Genomic DNA, 11428 nt, shown 5'->3' on the forward strand with positions numbered 1-11428 from the left:
ATAGCTCCTTTAGAGGGCGCAATTCTAATCCGATTTGGTTAAGATGACATTCAATAGATGAGCCATATATGGCCAGAATCGGTTCGTACCTGATATATCTCCAATAGCACAGCAATTCTTATCCATTATCTTTTGTTTGCATCTAAAGAGATGTCGGATAAAGAACTTTACAAATGCGTTCCATGGTAGAGGGTATATAAGATTCGCCACGGCCGAACTAAGGATGGTTTTACATGTTTTTAATTCAAAAATCGATTTTAATTATTAAAATCTTTTTGTTTCTTTCATTAGTAATTGTTTTAGTAATTGTTTAGTATGCCAACTTTTCTTTTAAGTTTTGCGTTTAATGATTATTAAACCATTAATGCATTTTTTATATTTTTTTTTTTTTTTGTAAAGTTTAATACCAAATTCAACTTTGACCTCATTCTTCATTGAAGTTACCAGATACACTTAAACAGTATTGAGTAATGCTTTTTAAAATGAAATCAAGCGTTTCTTTTGAAATGGACACATGTAACTGGACACATGGCAACACAAGGGCATTAAATTGGATTTAATGATCGTTTTTTTTTTGTCTTTCTAAAGCCTTGTTGTAATAAAAACAAATCTTGTACTTGGTTTTAAATAACCCAGATTTACCATAAAGCGTCAAAATTAACCGCATATGAAAAAAATGGAGCTCTTAAAAGTTTTTTGTAATATTCAGTTTACCAAAAAATACCCCTAATTTAATTACAATTGGACATTGCGCTAAAGCCATATGAGTCATTTGGGCTGGGCTGGGCTATAGCTCTAACATTGACCATTATTATGCACTCAAGTTCATCTTGGCCAAGAAGAGTTTTCGAAGCCGAAGAAGCGAAGAAGCCATTAAGACGTTTTACCGCTTTACAGTGAATCGCCTTCACTGTAAACCTATAAATATGAATTAGCAAATTGCCGTTGTTGAGGGCTTTATGATAGATATGCGCTTTTTGTTTGTTTTTATGATTATGAGTTAGTCCCAACACAGCCTATTCCTAGCTGCCATTGAAATTTTTGGTACGGAATAAAAACAATGCCCTGCCTGTTTTTGGAGGCAACTCTGATTTACAAGATTTCTTAGGGTCAGAAAGCAACGCACTTTTAATTAACTTTGCTAATTATGTATGATGGCCAAAACGATCCATGGATAGCGGATGGATGATGACGGTCACACTGACTTGAAAAACCAATGACCGATATCATATGCGAATTGGTTTGTCTGCATCACGGCAAATATGAATTAGTTCAAGTTCAAGCAGCCAATAAAGTAATATTTGTTGAGAAAAAGAAAAAAAAGATCAAATAAACAATACAACTGTTAGCACGCAACCTATTGCCAAATATTGGAGGTTACGTGACAGAATTATATTAAAATTAAAAAAAAAAAACATCTCAGAATAAATCAAAGATGATAAATAAAATTAAAATAATTAAAAATGCCCTAAGTTCGTTGGGGGTCAATCTTATTAACCACCCATGATCTGCCCAAGTTCTGCACACACAATTTCCTTCTTAAGCCTAGTACTGACTTCGATTGTGCGGAAAATGTTGCTAAACATCAATTAAATTTTGTGAAATCTCACAATGTTTCCAACATTGCAATTAAACTTTTTTGTTTGACGTGTAAAGGGTTGTTTTGGTAGAAAACAGTTGTATGTTGACATCATTGTTATCATATGATGAAGGTTGAGTATTGAACAGTAGTTGCATTTTTGAAGCACCAGGCCACAGTCCATATAGCATTATAGATCTGACAACTGCAGTATATACCCAGTGCATGACATTTGGTTTAAGCCACCCAACTTCTGCCCATAGCTCTCTTGCTGATGTATAGGGCAAGAATTTCATTTCTTGCCTTTTTCAAAAGGTTGAAGTTGGAGTTCAATTTCCTGTCCAACAAAACATCCAAGTAGTGTATGCTTTCAGTAAATGGAATATTCTCTCCTCCCAAGGAAACAAGGGCCACTGCAAGAAACTTGTATCCCCTGCTGAGAAGAACTACTTCTGTCTTGCACGGATTTACACCTACACCACTTCGCTGTTGCACGTAGAGCTTTCTGAAGTATATCTCTTAGAGTGCTGGGAAACTTTACCATAACCGCAATAGCTACGTCATGGCTACATTCCAAAGTAGAGGATACAGTACACCCCCTTAAGGTGTTCCTCTGCTGACCCATATTTTTAAATCTACTGATCCCAGGCCTGTTGTAATGCATCTTTTAGTAAATAAGTTTTTAATAAATTTTCTTACGATAGTGTTGATGATGGAGAAAGTAAAAGATATTGTGGTGGTGCTGATATCCGGGGCGACGAGGAATGCTCCAAGAGCAGTACTGAATGCGATACTATAATAATCTGAGACATTTGCACTTGTACATGGAGGGCATTGTGTTGAGTACATTCTTCAGACTGAGAGAGTCAGGAACTCGCGCTCTTCGGATTTCGGGCATTCGTTTGTTCTGCGGTAGGCCGATGGCGTCGGATGACCACATGGCATTGGCATTGCCGGACTGATATTTCTTAGATGGCGACTTGGAGTTTGGTTTGTCTTCTCGTAGAGGTAGCTTTGGGCTTTTCTGGTCCCTTTTAATACACGGATTGGTCCAAGTTGAATGAGGGCACTGGAGCTGAGTTTTTTTTTAATTCCTAGGGATTAGAGAGTCACTTAGGCTTCTGATCGGGTGTAGAGTCTTTCATATCCCTAATAGTTTTACACAAAAAAGGTTTTAAACTTAGGTTATATAATGGTACGCGTCTCACAACCTAAATCGCTATCAACTTCACTCAGGGTACTTAGATCCGTTGTTTCGCCCCCGAAAAAGATTCAAAAAACGATGAAGAACACAGATATAAGAATGAAGAAGATAAGGGACCAACATGCATGACAATAATTGGGGGCCAAGAGGGCTGAAGAAGTTCCGTCGAATCTGCCATTTCAGGCCCCTACTGTAGTCAATAATGGCGAAAGGGCTATATGCATGAAAATAATTTAGATAGGAGAAAAATTCGTTTAGCCATAATCCTGCACCTATCCCCGCAATTTCAGGCAATGCCACAATAGGTGCTCAACCGTCTATAATGCGTAAGTCCGCCGTGTATCCAGCGTGACGTCAAAGTCCTGACATTGCAATGTCTTGTCATGACCCCTTTTCAGTAACGAGAGTGGTAGCTCCACTCCACTAGGCGAAAAATGCCAACAATATCAAAGAGCCTAAATAGGGGGTACAAAAACCGTCCTTGTGGTGATTGAGCTTCAGCCACAATATTCCTTTTGAGCCCTTTGCTAGTGGAACGCTAATTATCCATAATGAACTCAATTCAGGAGGAATCTTCATGTCCACCAGAGAGCCATGCACTTGACACATGTGGTGTCGGTCCCTGGTTTTAATCGACACATACGTCTATGAAGTTAAATTAATCCCAACCCAATTGGTATTGAGCCAGAACTACCCTGGTATACCGTGGAAGCTTAAAGGTAGCTTTTTTTTACCGCTACAATTGCAAACTTTGCCCATGAACATTCCACTAAGGAACAGGGGCAAACTTCTCGCATATCAATGTATGCAGTCCGATTCAATGATAAGGGGCCTCCTTTTTATAGCCAAGTCCAAACGGCGTGCCGCAGTGCGACACCTCTTTGGAGAGAAGTTTCACATGGCATAGAACCTCACAAATGTTGCCAGCATTAGGAGGGGAAAACTACCGCTAAAAATGTTTTCTCATGGTCTCGCCAGGATTCGAACCCATGCGTTCAGCATCATAGGTGGACATGCAAACCTCTGCGCTACGGTGGCCTCCTTACCGCTACAATAACCTAGTGAAATCTATTTAAACCAGCCATCATGGTGGTTTTGTGAGCAAAGCCTCTGGAGCTAATAGGGATTTTGAACATTTTTATACCCACCACCCAAGGATGGGGGTATATTCATTTTGTCATTCCGTTTGCAACACATCGAAATATCCATTTCCGACCCTGTAAAGTATATATATTCTTGATCAGCGTAAAAATCTAAGACGATCGTCCGTCTGTCTGTTGAAATCACGCTACAGTCTTTAAAAATAGAGATTTTTAGCTTAGACTTTGCACAGATTCCTTTTTTGTCCGTAAGCAGGTTAAGTTGGAAGATGGACCATATAGGACTATATCTTGGCACGGCCCCCATATAGACCGATCCGCCGATTTAGGGTCTTAGGCCTGTAAAAGCCACATTTATTATTCGATTTTGCTAAACAGTGAGTTGTGTTAGGCCCTACGACATCCCTCAATTCAATTTGGCTAAGATCGGTCAAGATTTGGGTAAAGCTGCCATAAAGACCGATCCGCCGATTTAAGGTCTTGAGCCCAAAAAAGGCGAATTTGTTGTCCAATTTAGCCAAAATTTGGGACAGTGAGTTGTGTTAGGCCCTTTGACATTATTCTTCAATTTGGCCCAGATCGGTCCAGATTTGGATATAGCTGCCATATAGACCGATCTCACGATTTAAGGTTTTGGGCCCACAAAAGGCGCATTTAATATCTGATTTCTCCGAAATTTGGGACAGTGAGTTAAGTTAGCCCCTCGACGTCTTTCTTCAATATAGCAGAGAACGGTCCAGATTTGGATATAGTTGTCATATAGACCGATCTCTCGATTAAAAGTCTTGGGCCCGTAAAGGGCGCATTTATTGTCCGATTTCGCCGGCACAGTGAATTGTGTTGAAGCCTTTGACATCCTTCTTCAATTTGGCCCAGATCGGTTCAGATTTAAATATAGCTGCCATATACACCGATCTCTTAACTTTAAGTCTTGGCCCCATAAAAGGCACTTTTATAATCCGATTTCACTCAAATTTGACGCAGTGACTTATGATAGATTTTTCGACATCCGTGTCTTATACGGTTCATATCGGTCTATATTTGGCCGAACTTAACGCCTTTTTACTTGTTTCACCGTTAAAAATAAACTTCTTTCTTCTTGCTCTGATTGGTCGAAGCAAATCGGATGAAAATTTTAAATATCAAGGCGAATCGAATTTTCCTTGCCCTGTTTACAAATTCTGACATTTCAAGTTACCAAAAAAGTTACTTTGTTATAGCAATTCGCCGATGCGGCCACCTTATAAATACGCCTTGCTTGAAATTTTATTCCCCTGTCCAGATTTTATTTTTTTTTCTTTCCAATCCAAATACTTAACATAAATTCTATTTTTCTTGTATTTTCAGATTTTAGCTCGAGCACAGTGCCTTTTCCCTTTTTGGAAACGTAACCCAAAACACCACACATTCAATATGAAGGACACTACCTTGGATCAAAATGAAGTTGCACTCACTGAGCGTCTCTTGCAAATTGCCAAAATGGAATTGCGTGAAGATAAGTGCACACGCGATCAATGCTTGGAGCAATTCCGCAATTGGTTGGCCAAAAATGAGGATGTACAAAATGTGCGCATCGATGATAATTTTCTGCTGCGTTTCTTAAGAGCCAAAAAATTCAGTGTACCCATGGCTGAACAGACCTTGCTGAAGTTTTTAAATCTTCGCCGCAGCTTTCCACACCTGAGCACCAATTTGGATATTTTGGATGCCAGTTTAAATGATGTCATAACTAGCGGTTACATCTTTGCCTCCCCCAAGCGAGATCGCAATGGACGTCGTGTGGTTATTATCAATGCTCATCACTTTAATGCTAAGCAATATACGGCAGTGGAACAAGCCAAAGCTCACTTCTTGACCTATGAGTGTCTCATGGAAGATCCCCATACTCAGGTTACCGGCATTGTGCACATTGGCGATTGCTCGGGTGTAACCGCTGCCCATGTTACCAATTGGAATCCCACCGAATTTGCTCGAGTCTTCAGATGGGGCGAACAATCGTTACCCCTCAGACACAAACAGATCCATTTGATCAATGTTCCCTCAACGCTTAAGTGGGCCCTGGACTTTCTCAAGAATCGTGTCAATCCCAAAATTGGCAGTCGCATAAATGTCTTCACCAATCATAAGGAAATGCAAAAAACCATTGACAACGAATGCCTGCCCTTGGAAATGGGTGGAACCATGCCCCAAAAGGAAATGATTGAGCTGTGGATGCAGGAACTACAGAAGAAGCGCGATCTTATCGTGCGTCTGGATGAAATGAGACTTATTACTGATCGTGGCATTCAACGCCGTAGTTCGTATAATAACGAGAAGTCCAGCCAGCAGCCAACATTTGTCTCCCAAATTGAATCGATAGAAGGAAGTTTTCGTAAATTGGAATTCGATTGAATATACACACAAATTTTTAATAGTTTTTGAAATTTACACTATTTAGTTTTTAAGATTTATCTATTTTTATTTTTTTATTTAAGATATTACAACAACAACAACAAAACAAAGAATCATAGAAATAGTATCCTAATTGTTCATCCTTTTGTATTAGCTTCTAAGTGTGACCTTTGTGGGTTTATGTATTACACTTCACTCCACACTATTTCCAAGTTGTAAAAGGAAAAAAACGTATTTGTGCACAAATAAATTGTTATTGAAATGTAAACCAATTGTTTTAGAAATAAACTAAGAATTATATTTAAAGATTAACTAATATTTTAAAAATGTTTTATATCTTGCAGAGGGCTATGGTTGCTCTAAAAAAACACAACTCCAGACTATACAACCAGAAAAATGGTGCGCATAAAATAATGTAAAATACTTTTTCGAAATAAGTTAGTTAATTTTAATCAAATTTGGTCAAATTTTAATTAAAACAAAGGAAAAATTGCTAATTTTTAGTAACTTTTACTCATCTGTAAGTAGTCGCAAATAGTTCATAAACTTGCTTTTGGGAAGTCATTTTACTTAACCAAGTTTCTTCTCAAGAAGTTAAATATTCCTATAGCCAACAACGTTTTTCTTAACCCAATATAAACATGTTCTTAAGTTGAGTTCAACGCATACTACATATTTTCTTCGAATTGAGTAAATATTCGTTTAAAAAAATTTACGAATTTACCAAATTTGAGTATTATTGAATAAATTTTATTGAAATTTACACGGATGGATCAAAGCTAGAGGACAGAGTGGGCCTGGGGGTTTACATGGAGAACCCAGGGACTGAGATCTGTTTTAGACTGCCTTACCATAATAAGGTCCTGCAGGCGGAGATCCGGGCCAACACGGAATACGTGAAGTAGTGTGGTGCTAACGCGAGGACGTCCAGTGTGAATATCTTTACCGACAGTAAAATTGCGATAAGGGCAATAAAAACTAGGACGGTAAGGTAACAAACAGTCTTGCAGTGTAAGAAGGAGATTAACGCCTTCTCTGAGGATGGCATCGTTTGGGTGTCGGGCTATAACGGAGTAAGGGGGAATGAAAGGGCAGACGATTTGACGGTGAAGATCAGAGGACTGTCGTTAATAAACTTGGTTAACCCGAAGCCGACACAGCTCGAGTTAAGGGAGTGGGCGACGAATGCGCATGCAACATTGTGGAACAGCGAAACGGTCGGTAGGACAGCGAAAATCCAGATCGTGAGAAGACGAGACTATTACTGTAAGGAAGCAAGAAGGAGGTCAGTATAGCTATTGGTATCATAATGGGACGTCCTATGTGTCCCGAGCGAGCTCACTTATGTAAAATCGTTGCGGCAAGTGATAGCATGCTAGGTAGGGCATGCGGGGAAGATGATAAGACGTTGGAGCATTTTCTTTGTCATTACCCGGCTTTCGCGTCTAACAGATACCGGCACTTAGGTGGAGACACAATACCAGGCATCAACCAACTTAGGGGAGTGGTATTGAAAACAGTTAATGATTTTGTAAATAGCACGAAATTCCTAACTTAAAAATTCCTTTTTTCAATTTTTTTGCCTGTTAGGGCGAGATCATTAAATTTTACGATTTTTGTTTGTTTCTCTTTCGAGACGAGCTCAATGGTCGGAGATGCAAATGGAAAAGAAAAGCCAAAGATAGCAACACACACCAACCACTATGGGACGCGTTTCGTCTTTGGTTAGAAGACTTTTCAACCATATTAGGTGTGATGACTTCAAGGGCCGTGCGTTGGTATGTTGTATTTGAATCGTATTAATTGCCAAAACGCATCTATGATACAATTACCACATTAATAACCAAGCTCGACAACCCTGCCTATTAGCTGTACTTTTTCCAATGCATTTATTTTTGTGTAATGGCAGACATTCTGTCTGTGGTAAATTACACTTTCTTCCGTACCACACATGATTTAGTTCATCTGTTGGATGTTCTATTGATGGCTTCGAACGCTAAGACAACGGCAATGGCTCTCGCTGTTGCTCTGTGTGCCCAGGTTCGAATCCTGGCCGGGCTCTGCCAGGATCTTGTTTTTAATTTTTATTTTAAGTCGATCTAGCCATGTCCGTCCGTCTGTCCGCCCGTCTGTCTGTCGAAAGCACGCTTACTTTTGAAGAAGTTAAGCCAGCCTCTTGAAATTTTACACGAATATTTTTATGAGTGTGGGCCGGTTAGGATTGTAAATGGGCTATATCGGTCCATGTTTTGAAAAAATCGATCTTGGATCTTGACTTCTTGAGTCACTAGAGGGCGCAATTCTTATCCGATTTGACTGAAATTTTGCATGAGATGTTTTGTTATGATTTCCAAGAACTGCTTTAAGTGTTGTTCAAATCGGTCCATAGCGTGATATAACTGTCATATAAACCGATCTGGGGTTTTGACTTCTTCAGCCTCTAGAGGCTGCAATTCCTATCCGATTTGGCTGAAATTTTGCATTAGGTGTTTGGTTCCAACAACTATGCTAAGTATGGTTTAAATCGATCCATAGCCTGATGCAGCTGCCTTATAAGGCGATCATGAATCTTGACTTCTTAAGCCACTAGAGAGCGCAAATCTTATCCGATTTGGCTGAAATTTAACATGAGGTGTTTTGTTATGACTTCCAACAACAACTGTGTCAAATATATGTGTCTAGGATCTTGACTTCTTGAGCCTCTAGAGGTCGCTATTATTATCCGATTTGGCTGAAACTTTGTACAACGACTTCTCTCATGACTTTCAATATACATATCAATTACTTCAGCCCTTAAAGGGCGCAATTTTAATTCGAACTGGCTGAAAATTTACTCAACGACTTCTACTATGGTCTCCAACATTCAGTTCAATTACGATGCAAATCGGACGATAAGTTAATATTATAGCTCCAATATCATAGAAATTCTTTCCTTTTATCATATGTTTGTCTAAATAGAGATACCGGGAAAAGAACTCGACAAATGCGATCCATGGTGGAGGGTTTATAAGATTGGGCCCGGCGGAACTTAGCACGCTTTTACTTATTAAAAATAAACTTAGGTTGACAGATTTTGTAACAGAGATGATTATATCCATTAACTTCTCAGTAATTCCAAACCGACTGTGTAATACCCTACACCTACCCTATAAGTACAATGTGGGAGCTATATCCATTTCTGAACCAATTTTGATGGACCGGCTGATATTTTAAGATGAGTTATTAAACAATTCGTTTCAAATTTCGAGCAAATATGTTCGAACTGTAATAACTACGGTTGATAAATGACAACATTTTTGCAAAATGCCCAAAAACTGACGAACATATATATGTGGGAACTATATCTAAATCGGAACCAATTTCGAACAACATTCTAAGATATTGCAGCAGTTGTCAAGGAAGGCGTTGTGCAAAATTTTGGCAAGATTGGTCAATAAATGCGCTGTGACTGTAGAAGATAAAATCTGGCGATGTATATATATGAGAGTTATATCTAAATCTAAACCGATTTCCAAGAAATTCACTAGTAGTGTTGAGAGTCTAGAGAAAATCTTTGTTGCTAAATTTCGAGAGAATCAGTTGAAAAATTACCATTTTATTGCATATTACTGCAAATCGGGCGAACATATATATGGGAGCTACATCCAAATCTGAACCGATTTTTTCCAATTTCAAAAGGCTTCGTCTCTAGGCCGAAAACATGCATTTATCAATTTTTAAGACGATCAAGTGAAAACTGAGACCTGTATTTGTACACAATTTAACATGGACAGACGGAAGTAGCTAAATCGAATCAGAAAGTGATTCTGAGTCGATCGGTATACTTATCAATTGGTCTATTTCTCTTCCTTCCGGGTGTTACAAACAAATGCGCTAAGTTCTAATGCCCTGTACCACAGTAGTATCCAAATATAAATCGATCTGAACCATATAGGACACGGATGTCGAAGAGCCTAATATAAGTCAAAGCGTAAAATTTCAACGAAATCGGGTAATAACTGCGCTTTTTATAGGGCCAAGACTTTAAATCAAGAGATCGTTTTATATGGCAACTATAAACAAATCTGGACCGATTTAAACAAGGATATAATAATCATACTCCACTACTATATCCGTTGTTATATTTTAATAGTGGCTGGTCTCTCTCTCTCTCTCTCTCTCATATTTTATTCAGGTCCCGAGAACTCATATACAAGTAACATATTTAGACAAAAAATCTTCTTTTTATGGGATTAAGACCCTAAATTGGAAGATCGATCTATAATGACAGCTATATCTATATAGTCTGATCTGATTCATATGTGGGTCGGATGGCGGGAGGCTTAAACCAACTCACTGTTTCAAATTTCAGCGCAATCGGATAAAAAGTAAAGTGAAGACCCTTTATCGGCAGATCGGTCTACATGGCAGCTATATCTAAATATAGTCCGATCTGAACGATATTAAGGTCGGATATCGGGAGGCTCAAAACAACACGCCGTTTCAAGTTTCAGCAAAATCGGGTAATAAATAAAGCTTTTATGGGCTTCGGATCCCTAATCGGCAGATCCGTCTATATGGCAGCTATATCTAATTTAAGTCCGATCAGAACCACATTTAAGTCGGATGTTAGGAGCCCTTAACCTACTCACTGTTTCAAATTTCGGTTTTTTGTTGTTGACCAACTGCTCCTACCTGTACAAGGCGGATTTAAAAAGGTGGTCTCACGCGAACAGCTGTTAGCCAGCCAGGTTTGACGGTATCAAGATGACAGATTTTTGTTTGCATTCTCTTTTTTTGTTACCTTCTTTCTACCATTTTTCTCTTCTCATGTACGCACATGTATACACACACACACACACAAATTTCTTTGAGTGTGTTGGCAAAGCGACGATAAGCTTGATGGCAATATGGCGGATTGCACCATAAGATTTGTGGTTGTTTTACAAATGAGACCACCTTTAATTGTTTCACCATGCTACCTGTTAATGAATCTATCTTGTTGCCATGTAGAATAAGTCAGAAGGGTCACATAGTCCACCAAAGTTTATGACCCACTGTTAACTACGTTGGAACATCACCTTGCAACATAGTCAGTATGGCGACACTCCCATATACATATCTGACAAACCAGAGCATGTTCGGTAATTGAACCAATGTATACACGGATTACAC

At 38.9% G+C, this 11428-nt stretch overlaps 1 protein-coding gene across 2 annotated transcripts in view; it reads left to right on the forward strand.

Annotated features, from left to right (window-relative positions):
- The window catches only part of LOC106091806 (alpha-tocopherol transfer protein-like), a 51331-nt gene extending 44904 nt beyond the window's left edge, over window positions 1–6427 (forward strand). For both annotated transcript variants that reach the window (XM_059360167.1, XM_059360168.1), the window contains one exon: window positions 5231–6427. In XM_059360167.1, coding sequence (XP_059216150.1) covers window positions 5297–6274 — 978 coding nt within the window. In that variant the 5' untranslated portion in view covers window positions 5231–5296 and the 3' untranslated portion in view covers window positions 6275–6427. The remainder of the gene's footprint in view (window positions 1–5230) is intronic.
- Window positions 6428–11428: the final 5001 nt, after the last annotated feature.

Source organism: Stomoxys calcitrans, chromosome 1 (genome assembly GCF_963082655.1).
Source record: "Stomoxys calcitrans chromosome 1, idStoCalc2.1, whole genome shotgun sequence".
In the NCBI taxonomy this organism is placed as follows: Eukaryota; Metazoa; Arthropoda; class Insecta; order Diptera; family Muscidae; genus Stomoxys; species Stomoxys calcitrans.